The 26,099-nt window shown below is 44.3% G+C and overlaps 1 protein-coding gene across 4 annotated transcripts; it reads right to left on the reverse strand.

The window, feature by feature from the left end:
• Nucleotide 1: 1 nt before the first annotated feature.
• Nucleotides 2-25,085, reverse strand: LOC140521241 (mucin-16-like). 4 transcript variants are annotated; one of them, XM_072636061.1, is made up of 7 exons: nt 22,250-25,021; nt 14,900-15,192; nt 5,337-12,957; nt 5,175-5,242; nt 1,396-1,562; nt 969-1,010; nt 2-698 (listed from the first exon to the last, which is right to left on the reverse strand). In XM_072636061.1, exons 3-7 carry the CDS (start codon nt 5,445-5,447, stop codon nt 631-633), a joined length of 456 nt encoding a protein of 151 aa, XP_072492162.1. In that variant the 5' UTR covers nt 5,448-12,957; nt 14,900-15,192; nt 22,250-25,021; the 3' UTR covers nt 2-630. The 4 variants fall into 4 exon arrangements, 2 of the variants coding, with proteins under 2 accessions (XP_072492162.1, XP_072492155.1); XM_072636054.1 differs by lacking the exon at nt 22,250-25,021 and having other exon boundaries at nt 2-1,010; nt 14,900-18,523; XR_011972844.1 differs by lacking the exons at nt 2-698; nt 969-1,010; nt 1,396-1,562; nt 5,175-5,242; nt 5,337-12,957 and having other exon boundaries at nt 14,708-15,189; nt 22,250-25,085.
• Between the last annotated feature and the right edge of the window lie 1,014 nt (nt 25,086-26,099).

Below are 26,099 nucleotides of genomic sequence, written 5' to 3' on the forward strand. Positions count from 1 at the left end.
TAAAGTGCCTTGTGAAAGCACTATATACATGATAGATGATGATAATGATGACTGTCTCTGGAGGCTACATACATAAGCCATTACATCTCTATCTTCAGAAGCAGCAGAATGGTTCTCCATGGTTCTACCACCGAGCTTTGCTTCTTTGATACTTCAATGTATTTGCAAACTCATATTTTGTTGTGTTTTTTCTTTTCCACACTTCTAACAACTGCCAAATACTGAATATGTGGAGGCATGTTTTCTAAGAAAATCATCATGAAAACAATCACCCTCATCTTTAAGGACACTGACCTGAAAATGTCCTATTCTTTCGTGCAAGGAAAACTCAGCAACCTGAATAAATGAATGAATCCTTTAGGAAACCTTGAGCCATAAAACTATTCTTCTGCTCACACAAGGCAACAGAATAATATTGTATTTGGAGAAAGGAGACATGGGTTCCCATCCTGCCTGTCCCCCTTGCTATCTACATGGCTCTGGGCTTCAGTGTCCTGAACTCAAAATGATGGCAGAACTCAGACTAGACTAGATGACCTGGAATTCTCCTGCCAGGACAGCCTAAGATCCTAAAATCCCCTCTCTCTCAGTCTCCTAGCCAAATGAAAGCAAAAGCTTCCAGAGAAGGGATCAAAGGTGGAAGCAGACCTTACCTGTGCAAACTGAACTTGGATTTGGCCTCCTGGATGTTACTGGAACTGAAGAGAAATATCATGAATGAACACTGTGGACCCAATGTCCATGTGACAAGGAGGGGAAGGGACTGTGACAAACAAGGAAAAGAGACTTCATTTGGATAGGGTACTGAGTCAAGCGGTGAAGACTGCTTCCTGAGAAGGAGGGGGACATTATGCCTTCCTCTCACTAGTACACTCGTGGTCCATTCTTGCCTTCCTAATATGCTGGGAGAACAGGGTCGGTAAGGACAAGGGGTGTTCTCTCTTTGATACTAGGATAAGAATACTCACAACAGCTTACGCAGGAGAACAGGGACACCCTATAGTTGTAACCTACAGAGTGAGAGAGAGAGAGACAGAGAAAACAGCCATGTTTGGAAGGACCAAGAGATTTTGAGAAAGTGTGAAAGAGCAACATGAGAGAGCATCTGAAAGCAAAGCAATTGAAAACATATGGGTCATCAGCTAAGAGGAAGCATTTCAGAAAGTAGTTCCCAGGTCAGAAGTCCCTTTGCCCATCTAGGGTCCTGTGGGGCCTTGGCTACCCCTCAGACTCTGAGCGCATCAGAGGAAAGTACTTTCAGTAAGTAGGTGCCCTCCAGGCAAAGCTGGATCCTCCAAGGAACGGAAGATTGCTTTGACAGGTGAGTGCTTAAGAGGAGTGGGGCCAAGCATGGAGGTTAAAGAACTATATGTCCTGGACAGAATTACTGCTCACCATTGATGTACAGGCTTTTCCTGTCGAGGGTGTAGGGACCCAGTCTTGTAATTTTGCATGTCTGACTGCGAAAATCATGGTACATCCTCCTTTCGTCCAGGACTGGAATGGTGGGGACATTCCAATAGGCACAAAGTAGATGCACGCCAGTGCCTTTCTTCACAGACCTGTTGAAGGACACATTGGTAAGGACTGTCAAATATCTGGCTTCTCATGGGCATGCCAAAGTTAGGTGCAGTGAGAAGGGACCATCAATGCGCCGCAAATTATTTCAGGTTTATTTTAGAATAATTCTTGATTGTAAAAGAAGTGTTTGGTAGAACTATCACTTTATTGATTTAAGGGGTTGAGGGTAGGGAAAGGCATAGACCTTTCTTGAGTAAGGCCTGTCAGCACCTTCCCTGCAACATATACTCAGATGGTTGCCTGGGGAAATTTGATGATTTGCCCAGGCTCACACAATCACCTGGTGTCAAGAGAGGGGACTTGAGCCCAGGTCTTCTTGACTCTTGGGGCCTACTCGCTACCCACTAAAACAGGCAACCTCTGGAATATAATGGATATAATGGAATCAAGATGAGCAGCACTAGCACTCCAGACACAACTTCTGCAAGACTCTGATATTGTTATAATCTTCCTGTTCACTCCTCTGTGGACCATCTTTCAACACTCACATATTTTGTAAGTAACTTCTTAATTATCCAAGCTAGTTGGTTAGCTCCTTGTGCATCCACTTCCAGCTCTTTGAACAATTGCCATTTTGCTGCCTCTGTGGAACTGTTTCACCTTCTGGGTCTTCAGAAGTTCATTTGTGGGAGATTCTTATTCTTCCTCATCTACTACAGTGCTGAGAACTGGATGGCACACAGAACTTTGTAGTTCAGAGGGAATACCATTCCCTCACAGGTGTGAACATAATTGGACTCTTGTAATCGTTGAGCGGGAGAGGCAACATGTGACCAAGAGGTAGAGGGGCTGTGGCTGAGACAGAGAAAGGAAATGGAAAGACAGAGTAAAAGATGGGGAGGGGAGGAAGAGGGGAAATATAGAAAGAAGAGTGAAAGAACAGGAGGCAGAATGTGAGAGGAAGGGAAGAGAGTAAGAGAGGAAAGTGGAGGAGGAGAGGGAAATGAGAGAAAGAGAAAGAGTGAATGAGAGGAGGAGGAGGAGAAGAGGAGGAGGAAGGAAAAGAAGGAGAGAAGGGGAGAAGGAGTGAGAGAAAGAGTTAGAAAAAGAGAAGGAGCCTAGGAAAATGAAAGGGCAGAGAATGGGGAAGTGAGGTAGCAAAAGGGACAGGGAGAGGGGGAAAGGGAAATGGGGAGAAGTGAAAGGGAGAGAAAGGGAGTGACAGACAGAGAGACAGACAGAACAAGAAAAAGTAGGGAGATAGCGTCTGTAGCCATGTGCAGACGTTAATAAGTTGAGGTGGGGGGAAAAGGCGACACAGCAATGAGAGGCAAATAAGGGAAGTGAAAGAAGAGATTCTGTTAGAGAAGGGAAATCTCAAGGTAGGTCACTGAGTTCCTGTACAGACCTCAGAACAGAGAATTCTAACCAAAAGTTGCAAGGATTGAACGTGCCTTCCTAAAGGTCTACTCTTTTTTTATCTGCCTATACAGTATAAAGAGTTATGGAGCTCTGATTAATTCTGCTACCTAACTCTTTTGTCTACCTTGATTTTGTTCCAAATATAAATAGGCCAGGCACTAGGGGAAATACAGAAAACTCCAATGAAAGCAGAGTCAAATCCCTGAATGTGAGGAAATTCCTGAATGGAGTGGGATATTAGCTATTACAAGTCATTGGAATTAAAGGCAATTTTCTTATACAAAGTGCATAAAATAGCAGAGAAAAGGACCATGTGAAAATGAGGCCCATTATATTATCCCTAAGCTAAAACTGAGCTAACTCTTATTGCAAGGCATAACTGACGAAATCTCTAGCCCCTTATGGGAGAAATGGAAGGCAGGGGCATAGTAGAGACAGGTGAGACCTGGGGGACACAGCTTGAGCATATGTAGCTCCACTGCTTCCAGGAGGTAGGACACAGCAGCTACTTTCCACACTAACGCTTATCCCTTCTTCCACCAGGATGACTTGTCGAATTTCACCAGACAGGACCATTCCTAATCTTCATATGAATTCTTGGAACTCCTTTCTAAAACATAATATAATAGGAAGATGGGCCAAGGAACCTAGTCCTTATGAGCATGTGCAAGCTGCTTGGCTGATGTTCTATAGAACAGTTTTATTTGCTATCCATGTGAAGAATCTGATCGTTTCTCCTACTTTTACTATGAATGGGTGATCTGTGCTCCAAAAATATTCTGCAGTTTCACAACTGAAATATCAGAGAACAGGTATTCCCCTTTCTCCACAAATTTGAGTGTCATTTAGTTATTTCTGCCATTTTCATTACCTTGACTCGATCCTTCCATATGGTTTAAATTACATCTCTTCTGACTGTTACCATCCATGGATACTTTTCTGACTGACTACGTACAACTTGAAAATTGTATGCCCATAGACTTTAGCCATTTGTCTCGTGTGTTTGTGCGTGTGTGTGTTTTAGTGTGTGTGTGTGTGTGTGTGTGTGTGTGTGTTTGTGTGTGTGTGTGTGTGCGCATGTACGTGTGCATTGCTCTGGGTAAAATTCACTTTTGATATGTGCTAAACTGGCCTTTAGGTGAACTAAGGGGAAGTCATTCTTTCCACCTCTGTGTCCTGGTGGTATCTCAAAACCCAATATAACCAAGATGGAACTTGGTATCTCTTCCATTTCCACTGCCCCCTCCATAAGCCTGTCCCTCTTCCAGACTTCCGTAATTTTGTGAAAGCCACCACCATCTTACCAATCACCAGGTTTCAAATCTCTGTCTCTGTTACAATTTCTTCCCTCTACCTCAGCTCCCATAACCAGTTTATTGGCTCCTTGATTTCCTTTAGTATCTTTCACATTTGTTCACACAAAGGCCCATATCAACAACCCTGACCTGGAAGCTTCCAATAACCTCCCACTTCCTCTCTTTGCTTGCAGTGCCTCCTACCCTCCCAATTCATCACCAACTCCTCCTCTCTTCTATCCATCCATCTTTCCCATGCCTGCCAGAATGATCTCCCTAAGACACATCTCTCACTATGTCACTCTCTTACAACCCAAATGTCTAGTGGCTCCTTATTGCCTCTAATGTGAATTAAAAACTCCTCCACCTGACCTTTAAAATCCTTCTCGATTTGCCTTCTTCAGTCCTGTGTTCCAGAGCGATGTACATACTGCTCACTTGGCACTTGCAGAAGACTGGCCTACCAGCTGTACCTTGAACTCAGATGTTGCATGGTGCTTTTGCATAAGATGTCTCCCATGCCTGGATTGCACTCCCTCTTCAAGATGCTCTTGGACTCCTTAGTCTCCCCTTCAAGGAACGCAGCTATGATACCACCAATAGAAAACCTTCCCTGAATCCTCTCAGTTGTCAGTGTCCTCTCTCTCCTCAACTCACCATGTATTTAGGTCACACATTGTATCCCCTCAGCGCCACCACAATGCCAACTCCTTGAGGTCAGGGCCTGTTTTGTCTTGAGAATAGCTACCTAGCGCTGCTGCTGGGAAGCAACCCAAAGCTTCTTGAAGCAAATCGTGGTGGGACAGCCTCTGGTACTGGCAGTAGTCTTCCTGGTGTTGTCCAAAAAGTGACCATAGACCCAACAAAAAGGAAGAACTGCACCAGGCATCATCTGTTTCCCTGACAACCTGGGCCCATCTCCCTCAGTGTCCTTACCTTAGTGACTTCAGCTTGCAACCAGAGAAATGGAAGGCAATGCAGCTCTTTTCAAATATTGCTCCGACCTGAAAAGCAAGACAGAGATTGAGGGAGCCCCTGGACATATGGGGCTGCAGGTCCAGAGAGGAGGAAGGCAGGACAGGAAGGGAAGATTCTCACCAGACTCTGTAGGATGTTCTCAGTGGCGCTGAACTGCCTGGAGCCTGACTGTTCCATGTCTGCCTTGCAGAGGAGATTGGTAATCGTAAAATCGAGTGTGAAACACTCCATAAGGCGAGTGTCTGTTTTGGGGAGAAGAGAAATTGAGTCTTGGATACATAGGATCAAAGGATTACAGATTTAGACTTGGAATGGACCTTCTAATCCCTGCATCTTGCAGGTGACGAACTTGAGGCCCAGGGAGGATTCACTGTAGTGGCCACGTTCCCATACACAGTGACAGAGGTGAGACTTGAAACTAGGTATTCACGACTTGTAGACAAACGCCCTATTCAATGGAACATGTTGCCATCCATCAACTCCAAAAAGGATACCCAAGTGAAGTTCATCTATACTTTACTGGAAAGAAAACTGGCCATCTTGACTCCAATTATGCATCTGTGATAGGACCTCCCTAACCCCTCCCTCCACTACCACCTTCTTCTGCAACTCCCACCTCCTCTGCTTACAGTCAGTTTCCCAAAGAAACGCTTCACTTCACACTATATAGGACACAGAGCACAGACACATGGAATTAGTATGGGAGGAACTGAGGAAGAGAGATGGAAAAGAATCTCGCTGTCAATGCAGATGGGAAATGATGGGGGGAAAATTAAGGATGAAAACCACCCTGGTCAACCTATATGAATGTCAGGAGAAGATAATGTTTTAGTGTGGTATGTGGCAAAAGGGACAGTGCGAGGCTAGGTCCTTAACTATCCCATGGAAATTGAGGACTAAACTACTGAGAGACCACAGGTCATCACTGGGCCACCACTTTCCCTTCTCCTTCAAGAGTATAGAGGAAAATAGGATGGGGAAGAGGATCAACAGTTTACTTTGCCAAGTCATGGGTCCATAGAGAAATTACAACACTGAATACTCACTGCTTCTTGCTGCATTGGAAGGCTATTAATTCTGACAGAGGGGAGAGAAAGACATAGAGAGACAGAAAGAGAGAGAGACAGACAGACAGAGCGAGAACGAGAGCAAGAGAGAGAGAGAGAGAGACTAAATTAAACTGATGAATAAAATCATCCAACATAACTGCAAAGGAACTATAATGAAAAATTCTCTCTAATTTCAAAGGGACAACTGATGAACTCTGGTACATATTGAGGCCTGCTACATTTTTCTTGCTTTTTTGTAAAATGGCTAATACAGAAATGTGCTTTGCATAACTTTAACATATATAACAGGAACCATATCCCTGGCCCTCTCAATGCATGGGGGACAGACCGAAACTAGGGAGAGGATTTGGAACTCAAAATTTAAGAAAGAATGGTAAAGAAAATGGATGGATCCACAGATCAGTAAGATGAGGTTCGTGAGAGACTGTGAAAAGTATGTTGTCCCTACACGTTTCTTTTGGAAACTCTCAAATTTTACTTTGCTGTTTGCAATTGGAAATGTCAGCATTTCACCAAAAAAAAAAAAAAAAAAAAAAAAGAGGAAAATGAACTTACCACAAGGACCGCTAGATTTGACAAGGGAGTGAACAGAGTGTCACACCACTCAAGTCAAAAAAGCCCCAAAACAGAGGTGCCAAGAGAGAAATGCCTACACAAGGAAATTCTTATGGCAAGGGTAGAGAGTGCTGGATTAGGAATCAGGACCATCTGAGTTCACATACAGCTGCAGATACTTACAACAATGGGTCAAACCAGGAAGGGTCACTTGATCAATGTCCCTTTCAGTTTCCTCATCTATGAAATGGGGAGATGGTTAAAATTCCCTGTAGAACTAAATTTAAAAAATATCTAGACGGAACTCTGTGAACCCTAAAATACTAACTATATCATGTGCAGCAGCAGCAGGAGTATCATCTTCGTGATTAAGCCAGACACAATTCTCATTTGGTGATCCAAACATATTTTCCAAAGTCTTATCACTGTACCTTACTGTGAGGTTTAAAGAAGTCTACTTACTTGTAGACACAAAAGTAGAATAGCTGGGTTCTTGGGTTGTGGTATAGGAGTGGGTACTTGTAGGAGGTAAGGAGGTGGTGAGTGCAAGGAAAGTCCAAACAAAGTGGTAAAACAATGGGGCTGGTAGAGCTGATTTATCCCCTTTTGAGGAGCTGTTGCTAGGCAAGTCACTATGACCCTGTTTACATAAACATTCTAGTCATCGATAAGGAAACCTTAAAGTGACAGCAACACCCAACTGCCAGAGCAATGGTGGGCTTCAGGGTACCTGTACTTAGACTCCCAGAAGATCCTTGGGTCCCTAGCCCTGCTGCTGAGGCAGTGACTACAGGCAGCTTTGTGGAAACAGAGGCAGCTGAGCCAGTGCCTGTTCCCCACTGATTTCCGTTGCTAGAGGGCTTCGTTAGAGCAGAGTCAGGATGAGTGTGGTCCTAGGGCTTTCTAACACAGGGGATAAGTTAAGTCTTCTGTGCTTGAAATTGTGCCCAGGGATGCCTGGGTCTCCTTTAGCGCTGGGCTCAGAGGACATTCTATTATGGGCTCACCTTCAGAGACAATAAAGATTCTGGGCTACTGTCCTGTAAAATCTGAGTGAGCAATAGACTTGGAGACTCAGATAGTTCAACCTGGGTCACAGCAGCCAGATCTGTACCGGATTCACCCTCCCTTGGTCCCTGTGGGCCACCTAGATGAAGAGCTATTCTCTCTGGCAGTCTGAACCCCACAACTTGCTACAATCTCTCCTAAGTTAACACTAGGAGAAAGTGAAGGTGTCACTTCAGTTTGGGTGCTGTATCGTGGAGGACCTGCAGAGATGTCTCTAGTCACCTTGATGATTGAAACATACTGGCCTCGATGACTAAGGTGCTTAGAGATAGCTCGGAGGTTTTCTCTAGGCCTCTAAGCAGGATCGCACTAACGATTTTCTCTAGGGGAACAAAGGTAGCAGAGATGATCGATGAGCCTCCGGGAATGCTCACTGACAACACTGGGGCCTTGGGAAAGAAATTGGTCAGTGGAACATCTCTGCTGCTCTCTGCCACTCTATGTAGGAGCTCAGGGCTAATAGGGAGTGTAAGGAAAAGAAAGACAGTGTATGTGATTTGGGTGCTGAGAGTCAGATTTCGGTTTAACACATATAGGAGAAAGCTGAGCTCATGTGCTCCAGCTTATATAGCTCACCTCAGAACAAGCTATTAGACTGGAAGGAGAGCGCCCTTGGCCATGAAGGGGGGTATCTGGCCTAGTGATGATGGCAATTGTGACCTGAGCTAAACATGAGGACCAGGGGTCACCTCTTCTTGTTGGAGAAAAACCCACAGATACTGGTGATGGAGACAGCAAATGCTGGTGTAGTTATTACCATGGATGAGTCTATTTCTCCTCCAGGCCTGGTCTTCTGGACTTTGTATTACCGAGGGTGAAGGATGTCCTATAGACAGCTGGCTCTGGGCTGCACCCTTCCACAGGACTTGATGAAACTTCCCTGAGATGAGGGTGCTGGTATCTGAGATTGCAGGGTCACCTGGTCTGCTGGTCCCCCAAGCTGGGTTGATAGCTGAGGCCAAAATACTCTCTAACACTTCACTGTACCTGCTTCTGAATTCAGTCTTTGGAGCAACAATACTACCCCTCAGGGACTGTGGTGACTATGCTGTCTCTGGGCTCTAGGCTGGATGATGTAGTTGAGCTTCTCTGAGCTCCAGGCATGGCCATGATTCCCAAGAGGCTGAAGGAATGTGAGTAGCTGGGTCCTTCAGTCAGGCAGAACAGACAAGTAGGGAGGGTTCTCTCAGGCCAGAGTCTTATCCCTGTGTTTGCAAAGCGCATCTGTTTTCTCTTAGTGCTTGCAAAAGTGTCTGTGTTCTCTGGGTAGGTGCTGTACAACTTTTGACCTTCTGTTGGCCTTTGTGTAAACATCAAGAAAGGGCTTGCGTCCCCTCCACCATCTGCTGGGATGGTGCTTGGAGGAGTGAAGGACAAGGCAGCTGAACCCGCCTCTGGTCCTGCCTGAGTATGCCATGCCACTGGCGTGGTCTTTCATGGCTCACAAGATCCTTGGCAGACTGTGGGATCTGCTGGAGTCAAGGAGCAGGGCAGGTTTATGGGAATAACCATGGTCACTCCAGAGGGTCTCAGGTGGAACTGATGTTTCTATGGGAAAACAGAGTTCCTCTGGGTGTCTCAGATTTGAACCAATTTGTGATCATCCCCACAAAGAGAAGATGGATACCAAATGGTCGCTGAGCCTAGAGGGGTTTCCTTGATCAAGCCTCTCTTCCAGTCTCTGAAACAGAATTTGTCACTGTGAAGCTAGTCCTCAGGATGGTGGTAGACTCTCTTGAGCTGCTTGTCACAGCAGACCCACTGAGCCACCAACTGTATTCCTGGAGGAGAATGCTATGAGCACAAGAGGTGGTTAGCATGTGGGCAGGGTTGGTCTTCTTTTGGCAGGGATACTCATTTCCTCTCAGTGCGATTCTTTTTTCCTTTGGATAATACCCAGTCTCCAGGACCCCATTTTCCTCTCCAATACACATCATGGGCACTTCATCCTCTAAAGGCCTTTCACAAGCCCTGTTAAGGCCTTGAACCTACACTCTGGCCATTTCTCCTTGAGCTTTATTACTGCGCCAATGATCATACCAAAGACTCTTCTTGCAGGATTCATGCTTAGTCCCTAGAAAGTCTCCCCTGGACTTCCATGGTCCCCATTGGTGAATGACTCTCCTGATCTATTTTTTCATGAAATCCAAAGTCATGCTTCATTTCATCCCCTAGATCCTCTCCAGATCTGGAACTGTGACCAAATCCTCACTGCCATTCTTCTCGAATATCTTGTGTCCATATACTCTCTTGGTCCCCCACGGACCATTCCTGCAAGATACATAACTCAGTTGTCTTTCACTGGGGACCACTCCTTTCTATATGTTGTCTCCCCCATTAGAATGAAAATTCCTTGACAGCTGGCTGCCTGAGGAGCTCAGTTTCACACCTTTGGCATATCCATGCTGAGAGAAGTTGTGATCTTTGATACTGGAGACGTAAAGGTCCTGCTACAGCCAGTGCCTACTCTTAGGGTCCCTATAACAACCAGGGTAGATATGCTTTGATTTCAGTTCCTTGGTTACTTGTCTGTGGTGCCGATACAGTGACTTTAGAATGCGTTTTGGAAAGAAAAGGAGCAGCCCTGGCTCCTGTCTCAAGCAACTGCTCAGTTGGCTCAGTGGGCAGTGCTTGCTCAGTGCATGTTCCCCTCTCAGGACTAGTGTCATGTCATGGTGTTTCTGAAGGAGAAATTAAGCTGGGATAGATCTTGCTGGGCTCTGTCCCTGAGATGGCACCGTTGGAAACCTGGCTCTCCTGCAGCCCTGATATCAGAGTCTAATCTGTTTGGGTCACTCTGTTATTGGCCTCGATTGCAAGAGAAGACAATGGACCTTCTGGGTCACTCTCCCATGGGGCTTTGATGATAATTAATGAACTCTGAATTTCAAGTGGATGAGTCTGGGACACAGCAGCCACACTTGAACCTGATAACAATATGGACAGCAGTCACTGGGGTTCCCCATGCCCCCTGCCACGTGGAGGAAGGGCTTATGACTCTGCTGGTCAGAATGGCTTCAGAATTTTTGGAGAGTCTTCTGGAACTGCAGGAGGAGCAATGGCTGAGTTCACTTCAACTTCTGTGTTGAGCCCTGCTTGGAATGGTGCTCTTTGTGGTCTCTCTGGTTAACGTGGTCAGAGGAAGCTCTGAGCTCCCCTCTCTCTGCATGTGGAACACTATGGGCATCAGTCCCCACAAAAATTGAGCCAGTGCTGACCAATGAACCTCCAGGATTAGTCTTTGAGAAGAGTGGATCTTCAGTACAAGTGGTGGGTGGTCAATGGGGCATTGGTGCTTTTCTCTGATAACGTATTTGGGAACTCAGGGCTGAGAGTGACCACAGGAGGGACAGGGCCAACGTCTTTGATTTTAGTGCTGAAGATGAGTCTTTTGGCATCAGGCCTTGGGGCAGTTGAGCTCATGTTCACTGTGCAGGGAGTAAGACCAGATGAACTTACAAGAGCAGAAGAAGACAGTGTCCTTGGCTATGCAGGGATGGTATCTGATTCAGCCAATCGTCAGATCCCTGGCCTCAGAATTGGTAGATGAAGGAGAAACTGTGCTTTGTCCAGGGAGAACCATGCAACTGGTGCTGAGGCTAAGAAGCAGGACTGAGATCACTTGAGCTTCTGTGTTGTGCTCCATGGGAGCACAGACAGATATCCCCAGTCATCTTGACTGTGACAGTATGGACTGTGCTCCATTGTGGCCAATGGGAGACTTCAGGTCCACGCTGAGTCTATCAATTGCAGTGTAGATTGTAAGCTACAGTCCCGACTGGATTGAACCAGGAGGGGTACCTAACCTACTTGGTACCTCTCCCATAAGTGCAGATAATTACACAGGAGGTCCAGGTAAAGGAGTGATCAGCAAAGCACCTGTGGTATTTTCTCCCACTCTACCCAGAAGTTCTTGGTTGGGAGTGGTCTCCTGATAAAGAAAGAAGATCGTTACGACCTTGCTGCTGAGGAGGATGCTCAGGCTTTCAGTCCCAAGATTATTGAAGCTCATGGCTTGAACTTGTATGGAACCCCAGAGAAGGTGACTGGAGAAAAAGGACAGAAGGCCTGTGGCAAAGCAGACATAATACCAACCAATCACCGTGAGATCCAGGGCTTCAGGGTAAGTCAAGATTCAGGGATCACCATTCTTATGCCAGCGATCCTGGTGATGGATACAGCAGGTGCTGGTATATTCAATACCAAGACCCAGTCTATTTCTCCTACAAGCCTGATCCATATAAGTACTTGGGGTCTGCGATGGAGTCGTGTAGCCAGCTGGCTCTGGGCTGGACCCTCACACACCACTTGACATGAGGTCAGCCTTGCTCCCACCCAGATGAAACATTCCTGGGATGAGTGTGCTGGCATCTGAGGCTGCAGGGTTACCTGATCCGATGGCCTCCCACATGAGAACGCTGGTGCGAGGCCAAACCACCCTGTCAATTTTCACTGTCCCTGCTTCTGAAGTCAGTCATTGGTGCAACAGAGGGAGTATCTCACTCAAGGGCTTTGGGTTCTGTGAGCTCTGGGGGAGGAGGTTCAGCTGGGCTTCTCTGGGCTGCAGTCATGACCAAGTTTTGTCATGTTTCCCACAGAGGGGTAGGAGACTCTTCTGCAGTAGCTGGGTCCTTCACTTAGTTGGCTCAGAGAAGAGGTGGAAGCCCTGCTGTCAGGCCCTCCTGGCCTTTTGGTGAACACGTGCTCGCTGGCACCGATTCCAGGGGTGTCGCAGAAAGTGCTGGACGATGCTTTAGCCTCTGTTGGCCCTTCTGGAGACATCAAGAAAATGCTTCTGTCCACTCCAGCAGATATCGTAATGATGGTGGTAACAGGAGAGGACAAGGCAGCTGAAACTGGATCTGTTACTGTCTGGGTATCCTGGCTCTCCAGGGTGTTTCTCCACATCTGCTAGTCTGGGTTTGGCCTCGTTTCCGTAGCCCTCATTGCTGTAGAAGTTGAAGACAGAGTCCAGGTGGGAGTGAGACAATGAAATGTACAGACTGGCTTTGAAGGGAAGGGTTGCCTCTTCATCAGAGACTAGCACTCTGAAGCAAAGGAGAAGGGACAACAGGATATAGAGTCAGAGAATCCACTAGCTCATTTTTTAGAGTAGGAAACTTATGCCTTAAAATTAAGCAACCGTTTCAAGGTCACATAACAGGAAGTAATCAGCAGAAATTGGAATTATACTTAAGTTTCCAAATTTTGCTATAGTGCTTTTGAAGTATTTAATTTAGCTACATGGTTCAAACTACCATCATTTGGTATAACATATATATATATATATATATATATATATATATATATATATATATATATATATATATATATATATATATATATATATATATATATATATATATATATATATATAAAATATTTCATGTAAAGCAGCAAATCAAGTTCTCTGACCACAGGGAAATGTTCAAGCACCCAACACGTGAACTGCTGCAATATATACTATTAAACGGGAAACAAGCACATCATGAATATGTCAGTCAAGAAAAATAGGAAAACACGTGCTGGGAGAAGTCACTAATTTTTTTCAGACACATATCAGAGGAAGAAAAAACCCCAGAACTGTGAAGAATGCTCAATAAGCTGGGAGAAGCCACTAATTTTCTTCAGGGACATATCAGAGGCAGAAAAAAACCCAAAACTGTGAAGGATCCTACATAAGGAGGGCAGTAGTGCATATCACAGCACTCCCTGTATCACACACTGTTCTAAATCTACTATGATTTTAAAGGTTCAAAGTAATTCTTCATGTTACAATCCTTTCGATGATTTTTTCCCACTGTTAGGAGAGAGAGTCAGCAACTTATGACCTGTGTGTGAAGGCAAGGAGACAAGAAAGCTGACACGTGTAGCGAGTGGGAAGGAGGCTAGTTTAGTAAGAGCATCGAGTACTTTCAGAAGAAAAATATCTCAACCATCAGAATTCATGAACATCTCTGCCCTTTCCTTCTACCGCTTCTGCATCTGGGGTCTACTTAGTGAAAAAGCCAGGTAGACAAATCTGTACCCTTTCCTTTTAATTAGAAGGCTACTCTTGATTTTCTTACATAAAACATAAAGTTCTGATTTAAAAAGTTAAAGAATATGACTTCAATCCTTTATTTACTCACCTTGTTTGGATTCGGAATTTTCTGCTACTCTCTTCAGATGTGCGGAGAGAAACTTAAAGGTCTCATAATGATGTTCAGGCAAATCATGAATCAGTAAAAACATCCTTTTAGAGATGGATTTAAAACTCTGGAGAACTTTGTGGTGTCATTCTCCAACTGCCTAATAATACTCACCAGTGGTTTGAATGTTTGTAGACGCTCTAGGGGATCTTCTTCTTGAATTGCTTCAATAAACTCCACATTTTATTTGACAATACAAAGACACTGTTTCTCTCAAACGCTTAGGCTGAATGCATTCTTTCAATTGTTAACGAAATGACAAATGTTGATTTGGAGAAAAAGAGTGGGTCTTAAGTAGGTTTAAAATTTAGGCCTCCACAATGATATCAATTTTAATGAGAAAATCCTTAGAGTAATTTAGAGTGCAAAAGTGCCTTGAGAGCAGGAACTTTGTCTTAAACATACCTCTCTTTTTCCTGCCCCCAACATCAACAGAAAGATCTTTTGGCTTTGTGTGTATAGCAACATAGGTGCGTGTCTGTGTGAGACATGCTCAGAAAAGATTTGTTGATTTATTAAAAACATGTAAATATAAGTAATATGGAATAACATGTTTAAAGAGTCTGAGTGCCAGAAATAAGGAGGGACACAACAAGGTAGTTTCGCTGTATGTAAATAATTTGTATATAAATTTGTATTTATATAATTTGGATATGAACTTGTTTTCATGGATTGACCAAAAAGAAAAAGAAAATACATTCTAGTTCAGCCCCATATAACTCTATTTCCAGTTTAATTTCCTTTGAAATTCAAACCTAAGGGTGGGGAACTTCAACTGGTTTTATAGAGGATAACTTACCATCTGATTTCAGTAAGCTTATCATCACTTTCAAGTCGAGCCATTTTTAGGAATTCAAAAGGGAAACAGGTTATGTGTTCTAATCACCATGAGATTTTGAAACATTCAGATCAATGGGAAGGAACGAATTAGCTTACATCACCATGTCTATCAATATCAACCATTCCCTTGTTGAGTGCTTCTTGCATACTTGAGATAGCAGCATTATTTCCAAGGGTTCGGTAAACATCTGTATATTCAAGTCGTCATTCTTCAACTGATTTGCAGCATATGTCAACTCCTAGTGGAATCTACTACAAAATAAAAAGAGACAATTCTAATGATTATAGGCCCCCCTCAAATGGTCTTGTAAAGCTGTTATTTATCTCTATATATTTCTCAAATAAAAGATTTCCGATTTAGGTCATGGGAAGTAGCTAGAGAATAGTGAGCTCAGTTGTAACTGAGTTAAACATATCTGGAACACTGGGATGGAAATGAGTATCAGCCAAGTGTTATCTAATAGAGTATTGCATGGGGGAGTATGGAAGACTCAGGTGGTATTTATGCTGCCTTCAACATTTATTCGTTGGGAGAATTGTGGGCAAGTTACTAAAACTCTGGGAAGACCCAGTTTGCATGAAACGCATCGAAAGACAACGGCAACATCTTTCTCACAGTGTTGTTATTGTAAATCTTAAGGTAGCAAATATACATTTGTTCTTATTACTAAGAAATCACTGAGTTAGTCCGCTGAGCAAAGAACACTAGAAGTCAGGCAATTAGCTCCTGAACGGAGAAGGCGGTAGAGCCTTCCAATCTCACATTAGACAGATGAGCCATATTTCAATGCACTGGACCAACACTGTGATATCATCAGTCCTCTGGGAATACGAAGGAAGAACAACAACAACAACATAAGAAATATTTGACAACAGGTCTTCTCTAATGTTGCTTCCCACGTCTGCATACAAATCATAAAGCATTCCTTGAAAGATGGAACAGGGATAACTTCAACTTTGGATTAGTCATTTCACGGGAAGCACAAAACAGACACTCAGAAGCTTGCTAGAGGAGTTCAGCATTGTCATGGAGGGTGTAAAATATAATGCCTCGGTGAAAAACAAGAACATGGTGGTATCAGTGGGGAGATCCTACTGATGCTCTTGTTCAAAAGTGACACTGAGCTGACCACAATTTCCATGTCTTTATGCACAATATCCTAAGTGACATCTCCATTTTCTCAAAAAAAGTAGGTCTAATACTCGCCACAGGAGAAAAGAAGTCAAAGGCATAGAATGTCTACTGGTAGACATCTTATAATATCCATTGGGATGCTCAGCCTGAAGAGAATGTCAACGTATAAGAATATTCAGTGATTGTTTGTAAGGTATTTGGAGGACAGGTAGATCTCCAAGGTCTCCCAACGATAAAAGGTAGTGACAAGTGGGTTTTCAAAAATGGTACGTGACAATCAAACATCTCAAAATTAATGGAAACAAAATGCTTATCAAGTATGAAAAAACATTGGAATCATTAAAGCAAAATGCTCTCTGACAAGCTCTTACAGCAAGGCATCTGCCACCCAGATATTGTCATCCTTCTTTGGAAGTCTTAACGGCATAAATCATCCTGTTGAATGACTCTTTGATAATAATCATCTAGTGAGGCATAAGATAGGAGATATCAGCAATGTATTGAGCACATCCAGCCCAGTGCCTAAGGCAAAAAGGGATGCCCAGTGGATGGTGAGTTTCTCCAAATACTCTTGCTTGCAGATGACATCCTGTTCACTGCATCAAGCAACAACACATTGCAGAGCCTCCTGGAAGAGATCTGCAATCATTCAAAGGATAGTGACTTGACCATCCAAAGAAAAAAGGAAGACCAAATGGATACCCAGATTCCAACCTATGTCTGGCTGGACCCCTACTGAATTTGTCTAACGGTATCTCCATGTGGGTGCAGAGAGGAAAAAGAAGATGAGAGCTCTCCGGATTGCTTTTGGAAAACTGACCAACCCCAAGCTTCCCCAAACAACAAAGGCCCAGCTATTCAGCACTCCCTCGGAAAACCTAGAGACGAACCTCATGTGGCAGGCAGAGAAGGGGGCTTGGTTGGTGTGAGCGGCCTGCAACATATCAACAAGGCACTCCAAAGAGCAAGAGTAAAGGTGGTCATCTAACAATCACATGGCAGAAAGAGAGGATGGACTGATTTTGGGGAATGGGAGGGAAGGAAGAAAGGAAGGTAGGGGAAGAGCACTTTCCTACTGCCCTTGTGTTGCAGGGAGAAAGAGAGAAAAGTTCCCAGCATTTTGACAGAGAATCTTGGGGAAAATATAGACACACAGGTTGAGCAGGCACAGACGGCTTGCAAAGTGCATCATGGAGGGAACTCCCCAAATCATGAGACAAAGCATCTAACTCAGTGTTCTTTGCTTCAAGATTCTGCTCAAGTGACCACTTTCTTCAGCAGGAGGACTCTCCTGGTCCCTTCGGGGGCGAATGCTTCCCACTCTCTCCAGGTTACTGTGGATCTCTTCTGTACACTGCTACCCACAGGCATGCTTTTAAACCGGTTAGTGCAAGTGCTATGAGGCCAAATGCTGTTTCCTCTTTTGCCTTCACAGCCCCAGAGGCAGGCACAACACCTGGCACGTAGTAGGCATTTCAATGTGTGCTGAGAGACTGGCAATACATGGTTGCAAGTCACAGATCACAACATTCAAAGGTCAACACAGAAGTGCATGCAGGCCACAAGTAGGTTATCCACTAGAAAAAAAAAAGTTGTGTACAAGTGGAGAATGTCACAGAAGTAACCATGACCCACATAAAAAAGATGAGTCAGCCACTGAAGTGAGGACAAGGGATTACCAATGGATACCTTGTGCCACGGGTGGTGGCACAAAATGTCAAGAGAATGAAAGTAAGGTCCGGCATGTATGTACATCCCTGCCAGGGACAAATTAACGGAAATACATGATTTTCTGCATCACACATTGTTCTCTGTATCACTGGAAGCAGCAGCCACACTGAGGAGATTACAGGTATCTTAGACTCTTAGGGTACGAGCAAAGATTTCGTCTCTTGCCAGATGGATATGTGCTGGGGGGCAGTCATCCAGTCTGACACCAAAGGTTCCTACAGCACTTGGATTTTTCTCAAATATTTCCTTCATGACGTTTGCAATGAGTTTTCTCCATGTGCCTTTGTATTTTGGAGGACTGAAGTCATCTCTGATTATTGTGGGAAAAAGGAGGTGATTTATTTGAGAAAAAGCAAAGGAAACAAAATTGTTTGAATCATCATTCAAATACATGAACAAAATATTTTGGCTGAAATGGCATCCCTTCAATATTTGAATTTTTAAGAAAGATGCACCTATTACCAACGTGGCAAGTCATTCTAATTCCTCACTTGCCATTCATCAGTAAAAGAAAATTAACTTCTTCCATATATTTTAAAGTGCACTAAGTGTTTTTCATGCCATTATAATGTAAACTATGCTGAATTTTTCACTGAGGAAAACCTCCACAAATATTCACAAAGTATCTAGTATAACTAAGCTGGAGATACAGAGAAGGATTCTTCAAATATTCTAGATCCATTATCTTCTACCCCAACATCTTCAAGTTTCTAATGGTCCTCTATTTATACTAATATATATATGTGTATATATATATATATATATATATATATATATATATATATATATATATATATATATATATATATATATACACACACACACACTCAGGCATGCATGCATATGTATATGTGTGTATGTATATGTGTGTGTGTGTGTGTCTGTGTGTGTGTGTGTGTGTGTGTGTGTGTGTACAAGTGCTGACACTCTAATTTCTTTTCTTTTGGGCTAGATATTGTGCGATATTTTCAGCAGGTACAGCTCATTCTAGAAATACTCATTCCTGCTCTGCAACCGAAGGGGCTTAAAGAGTGTCCTATAGCCCACAGAGGTAAAGAGCCACAATCCCTATGTGCCAGAGGCGAAATTTGCACTCAGGTTTTGACTCACTCTGAGGCCAGCTCTCTACCTGCTATTCCATGCTGCCTCTCACTCTTGTATCTACAGAGAAAAGTAAAGGGGTGGATAATATATGTGGGGACTGTCATATTTCCACTGCAGATAATAGGATCATGATGGATTCTTGATGATGGGTCTTAGGGAGAGTTTATGGAAGGGATATTTACATTATTAATGCTAGCATGAGAGAGTCCTGTGAAGAAAAGATGGAGCCTGAAATGAACTGGATCACAATGTGGGCATCTTCAAGCATTAGGAGAGCCCATCTCATGTATGTGTATGTCACGCTATAATATCTTAAATTGCCCAGGATTCATTTCCACATAGGTGTGAAAAATGAATTTTGTATTTGCAATTTTCAGGAATACATGTTGCTTGCTTTTTTATTTTTGTAATACATACTATAGAAAGCTACATTTTTGTGCCTAAGCCTAAATGGAAAAGGACCCCCGGGACTATGGCCCTTACAAGCCAGGTAAAACCAACCACCAAGACTTAGGAAGAATATTTAGGAAAGAATTTTGAAAGTTAAAATATTTTGAGAACTTAATATTCTAAGTAGTCTCAATCACTGAATTGTTACATTTCTCCAGCAAAAGCATGGTCCTTTACTGAGGACATCTTTCTTTCTGACTCTTCTTTGGGAGAAGGTGGACTGTGAAATTTTGATTCCAATTCACTACCAAGCAAAGTCTGCCTCATAATGACACTCTGGCTGCGTGTTGTTGGCAAACGGTCTGCTTGGCTGAAGCAAGAAAATAAAGAGTTGCTGGCTTGATTTCCACACCTTCTCCTCTACAAATCCACAAAGAAAAAAACCCAAAACTATAACAGATGGTAGACACCGTACCATATCAGACTGCTATATTCCTTTATCCTCCAGCTCATGAGGTCGCCATTAGTGACCCCAGGATCCTTATATAACAAGTGGAGGCCAGGATTGAAATATCCACTTTATGGAAATGCTCACTCTTTAAATATACTAAGTGGAGCTTTACATTTTCTCCCTGAAACCCTGTGGGACTTCAAATAAATTGCTAGAACCTACAAAATCCTCGTCAAAGACGCCTGACATTATAGAATAACTTTGAAAGAAATGGAAGCTGGGGAAAGTTTGGCATGAAATGAAGAAAGTTCAAACTACTTTCACAGGGAGTATCTGCCACATGAGTATCCCTAGAAGACACATTCTATCACAGAAACTCTATTCATAACCTAGAGTGTATCTTGGTTATGGGAAATATGGAAAATATTGGGAAAGTAGAACAGTAAGATTTGGATGAATCAACAACTGGGACTTATTCCATTCATGACAATAAATTTATTCTGAAGACTCTTAAAGATCCTGACTACTAAAAGGAACTTGACTCATGATCAAGATGGCCAATGGTCATTTTGCAAATTGTTTACAATGAGATTTTGCCTGAAGGTTATAATATCTAGCTAAAATTTACAAACATTTAACATGTAAGGAAGTGAAATTATAACAGATTCAAACTAGAAATGGATCAAGAGCCTTGTCATGTGTAAAACTGAAAAATGGATAGTTTTAAAGTGTCTACTACTTGGATTAATATTGTGCATGTTCACCCTTGGTTGCCGAAGAAGACCAAGCCATCAGAGAAATAAAGACATGACCTGCGCTGGACTTTGTTTTGGGTGAGGGAGGGCTGAGCAGGTCACCAGTCTCACTTCTTCTCCAAAGCCATCTGAATCTAATGACCAGATACTCATCAGGATGACTGGAGATGACCCAGGAGGAGGCAATCGGGGTTAAACGTCTTGAGCATTCACACAGCCAGTGAGTGTCAAGTGTCTGAGGTAAGATTTGAACTCAGGTCCTCCTGCCCTGGTGCTCTGTCCACTGCACCACCCTACACCAATCTGATCAAAGAATGTTCCTTTCTTCGTAGGAACTTTGCATCTATGTTGTTTTAGTATCTGGGCAAAACTGCCAAATTCAAAACTGGTCAGAACGTTTCAAAATAGCCAAATCTGGAAAAAAGTGGGCAAATGAAGGACTGAGTTCTTGCATATGTTTTTTTCCCTGGGTAGCCACAGATTTTACTTCAAAGTTATTTTGCCATGTGTTTAACTAGTTTGGACATTTATGCATAGCTTTAAGAGTGAATGTGTTCCCCTCATCAGTGACAAGTAACCGGAAATGGGGTCATTTAGGAATATCTGGAAAAATCTTTGAGGGAACATACTTGACAAATATGTATTATGTAAAAACTGGATGAAGAGTTGAGCTGACATTTACTACTTTGCAATATTTTGAGAGCTCACTGAAGAAAAACCTCAAAATCTTTCATTATGACCATAGGTAGATTGCTTGCATTCAAGTCCATGATCAGAATGAGAGAGCCACAGTAATGAAAAATAAACAGAATCATACATAAGATACTTGAATCATAAACTAAACATGTACCTTGATTTCCTTCAAGGTAGATACATGCTTATAAGTCCTGTCAGAAAAGTCAACTGTATCAGATTATTTACAACACAAACAAAAAATTAGTGGAAATACAGCAGGTTACTTGAACATGTCATATGAGAGAGATAACACTCAATAAAAAAGTGGATTCCACAAGAATTTTATTCTACAAGAATTTTTTCAAGGGTAAATGACAACCTAAATAAGTAATTCTCAATTTTATAATTTTTTCCCAAATGAAGTCATATATTAAAGGTCCCTGAGAGATGAAGTATGATCATCTGGTAATAGTATCGAGGATTCTTTGTGCCTTACTGCTATTAAAAGTGGTATCCTCTAGGGAGGAGAATGAATGACATGGCATCTTCTTATTACTTTAAATGTAGCCTCAGAAATACCTACCTCATCCTCCCTGACAGTCCCCAAGGTAAAGGACAACTATTAGGTGTACTTACAGGACCATGTTAAAGTTAGTTGATTCATTCTGTCCATCATCTGATAAAACGTATATACTTATTAGGAGGGGACTTCATTTCTTAGGCTTTTCAATGTCATGTATGAGAAAATCTAAAATGGAACTCCTCCAAGTCTCTCTACCCAGACAAGTATGTGCAAGAGTCTCACAGCAAACGCCCAGTACTCACCCTTTGGCCTCTACTCTGCAATCCCCCAGGCTTTCTTCATATGATTTTGACCTTTCAGTGTTCTGAGTTGCGCTGGCCATCTAGGATGGCGCAGAAGATCCCACACATCAAACTGAGCACTTAGATGCACACGGCTGGGCTTTGGAGTTGTTGCAATGACACTGAAATTCTAGAATGCTATGACCTCCAAGATGAAAGACTGAGGTTAGAATTGCGTCTAGGCATTGACTAATTTAGACTTACCATGATGGTGAAGCTGTAAGGCTGGGAAGAATCTCGGCTAGAGTGAGTAAGTGGCAGGTGGATGCCAAAATGACAGCAGAAGCAGGAATAAGTGCAATCTCATCATCTGTGCTTGGGCTGGTTAGCTCATCTATAACAGATCAGAATACAATGAACAATTTGGCAGAATTTCTGCGTAGGAATGTTAAAACTGCAGAAGTCAGTCTGTAATCAGCTTGGGGGTGGGGCACACTGTCAGGGGCGGAACCCCGACCACCGCATCAACTTACCCTGCCCAGGGTCTTCAGACATATCTGGCTCCCCCCTTGGGGATCAGGGGGAGAAATTACCAGGCAGAACTCCGGAGGTGGATAAGAGCACCTTTATTACATGATAGTCAGCCAGAAGTCCCCCCTGTCCCCTTCCGTGTTGTGCCTTATGGCCCCCAGAACTCGCCCTCCTATTCCGGGTAAGCCCCTCCCCAGTTCCTCCCTGAGGGCGGAGCCCAGCCCAGTCCAGAAGAGCCGCCCCAGTGCCAGCGTGGCAATGCCGCGTCAGCAGGTCCAGACCCTTGGGCGTCTCCTATCCTCTCAGGGGGGCCCAGGTCCAGAGCGCCCCTCATAGCACACTTCATCTTATTCCACAGTAATATTTCAGCAGAGATAGGAACCAATGCCATTTCAAATTGATTCAAAACATTAACTGGCTTGCAAAAGAGAATCACCAACTCAATGAATAAATGGACACTTAAAAATCAGTTACACATTGTTCAAGAAGAATTATAACACACTGAGGAAAACAATAAAAATTGCTGTGGAATTAGCATTTTCATACACAAAACTAAATATTCCATTAACCTATTATCCAAAGTATTGAAATGCAGCTCATCAAACTTTACAGAATTACATTCGGTTCAGAACAATGCTCCCTCACCACAATTCCAGAGGTACCAAAAGTATGATTAACATTATTCAAAGAGGTCAAGAATGGAAAACTTGATTACCATTGAATTCATTTTTTTTATTTTTAAAAAGAACCACAAAATACTTTAACTTCCCAAGCATCACTGATTGTCTCCTTACTTTGTCACAACCTGAAATCATTCTTGATTTTTGAGGACATTTTTATTTTTGGAGACAGTGAAGATATATACACAGGTATGCGGTTTTGGATGTGTGTGTATATGTATATATGCATGTGTCCATACACATATGTAGACACAAATAAAAGAAACTTACTTCAACGCAACATTCCAAAAAAAATGTTCACTTCTAACTTTTACAGAACTATTTTCTTCAGCAGATGTAAGGTAAAGAATTTATGAGAAACAAGGAAATTGTCAAACAAAACCAGAGAATCAAAACATAGAACACAATGTGAAATATCTCATTGGAAAAACAACTGACCTGGAAAATAGATGGGGAGAGACAATCTAAAAATCATAGGACTACCTGAAACTCATGATGAAAGAAAGGAGCTAGACATCATCTTTCAGGAAATTATCTAGGAAAATTGGCTTGACATTCTAGAAACAGAGGCCAAAATAAATATTGAAAGAATTCACCCATCACCTCCTGGAAGACATAGGAAAAGCGAAATTCCTAGGAATATTTCAGCCAAACTCCAGAGTTCCCAGCTCAAGGAGAAAATATTGCAAGCAGCTAGAAAGAAACAGTTTGAAAATTGTGGACGTACAATCAGGATAACTCAAGATCTAGCAGCTTCTTCATTAAGGGACTCCAGTAGTCAGAGGAACTAAGATGAAAATCAAGAACCACCTACCCAGTAAAACTGAGGATATTACTTCAGGGGAAACAACAGTCATTCAAGGAAATAGAGGACTTTCAAGCATTCTTGAAGAAAAGCCCAGAACTGAGGAGAGAATCTGACTTTCAAACACAAGAATCAAGAGAAGCATGAAAAGGTAAACAGGAAAGAGAAATCCTAAGGCACCTTCTAAAGTTGCTCTGTTTACATTCATATGTGGATAGATAGTATTTGGAACTCTTCAGACTCTTCTCACTATTGGGGTAGTTGGAGGGATTAAACACACACACTCATATATGCATATACAGACGGAGAGCAAAGGGTGAGTTGAATAAAAGGGATGAAAAAGAAAAAAATCAAAATAAGGGGTGGGAGGAGAAAGGGAGAAGTGGAATGGGGCAAATTATCTCACAAAAGGGGCAAGCAAAAGCTTTTTCCACGGAGGAGAAAAGGGAGGAGGTGAGAGGGCAGAAGGGAAGCTTCCTCGGGTCACACTGGGCTTAAGGAGGGAACAACACGCTCACTCCACTGGGTGTGAAAATCTTTCTTACGCTACAGGGAAGTGGGGGAGAAGGGGACAAGAGGGGTGAGGGGGAGGACACAGGGGAGGAGGAAGTCATCGGAAGTAACCACTTTTGGGGAGGGACAAGTCAGGAGAGAGAACTGGATGAAGCCGGGGCAGGACAGCAAACGCAGCATGACAGTCCTGGAAGTCTTTGGCAAACTCCACGTGGAGAGCCCACAGTGAACTGCTTCCCTTCTCACGGGCGGGAAGAGTAAGCCGGCAAAGCGAAGCTGGTCTCAAGCCCTCCACTGTCCGCAAAGACCTCCAAGTGCTCCAGGACCCGGGACCCCCGGGTGACAACATCACGCAGGACGCGGGGTGGGCAGCGGCAGCAGCGCCCGCGAGTGCCCCCTCGGCCAGCGGGTCAAGGACAAGTGCGCGGGCCCCAGCAGCGCCCACCACGCAGGGCGTCGGCCGCTCCCCCCCCACCCCCAAGGCGCACACACGGACACGCGGCTCACGGCTGGCCCGCGGCTCACGGCTGGCCCGCGGCCCTGCGTCCTTGCGCTGGGCGGAGCCGCGCATGCCCCGCAGCACTCGCAGCCTCAGGCGTGGGGGGAGCCAGAAAGAGCAAGGCAGCCGCGCGCTTCTCTGCCCACCCCCGGGTCCTCCCCCGCCATCCGGGTCAGCCGCCTTCCCTCCCCGCTCCCTGTCTGCCTCGCGCTAGGGGAAGCGGAGCCAGAGGGTCCCTAAGGCAGACGCCGCCCACCCCGCCATGCGCCACGTGCCTCCCACCAGGACACCCCACCCCGTAGGAGGGGCCTAGGCGGCTGCGTTACGCCTGCATGCGGAGGGGGACCCGGCGTGGGGCTTAAAGGCGCCTGCAAACGTCCTTCACGTGCACGCACGGGGCACGTTTGTGCTGGCAGCGCTCCGCACCCCCAGAGCCAGGGATGCACCGAGAGCGCCCCTCCCCCCGCCTGCTGCTCACCGCGGTCACCCCTTTGCAACCCTCGGGCTGGCAGCAGCCTCCCCGCCCCCCTTGCCTTCATCCTCCCGCGTGGCTCCCTAAATCAGAGGATGCAGGAGCCCCAGGAGCTTAGGAAGCAGGCTGTAGATGCCTCTGCCCGTGGTCAGCCTCAGGCCGCTTGGCGGCTGGGCCAGCACAATAGTACTCGCCAGGCCCCGAAGCGCGCCCCGGCGCCGCCGTTCTCGGGAGTGCGTGTCCGCGTTTTTCCGTGAAACTTTTCACTTTCCTTCTGAAGCTATGATTCTGCCTGCTCTGTGCACCTCCCCAGTCCCGTCCGACTGCTGCGTGGGATACCAGACTGGCTCGGACCAGGCAAGTGCCGCATCAAGCCAGAAGCCTGAAAGCCATTTTTCTGTTTCTTCCTCAAGCGCGCTTTGGGGTCCTTTGATGTGTCCTCGAAATGCACAGTTTTCAGTCACCTCTTCGGGTGCCCGTTCCTTCCGAAAAGGAAGTCCTGGCGTTCTCGTCCCTTCAAAGCCATGCCTGCCCGCTGTGCTAGCTTGGAGCAATTCCCGTAGCTCTGCTTCTTGTTTTCAAGTGGAAGTGACGTTTTAGGTCTGTTTTGCAGG

Source organism: Notamacropus eugenii, chromosome 1, assembly GCF_028372415.1.
Source record: "Notamacropus eugenii isolate mMacEug1 chromosome 1, mMacEug1.pri_v2, whole genome shotgun sequence".
Lineage (NCBI taxonomy): Eukaryota > Metazoa > Chordata > Mammalia > Diprotodontia > Macropodidae > Notamacropus > Notamacropus eugenii.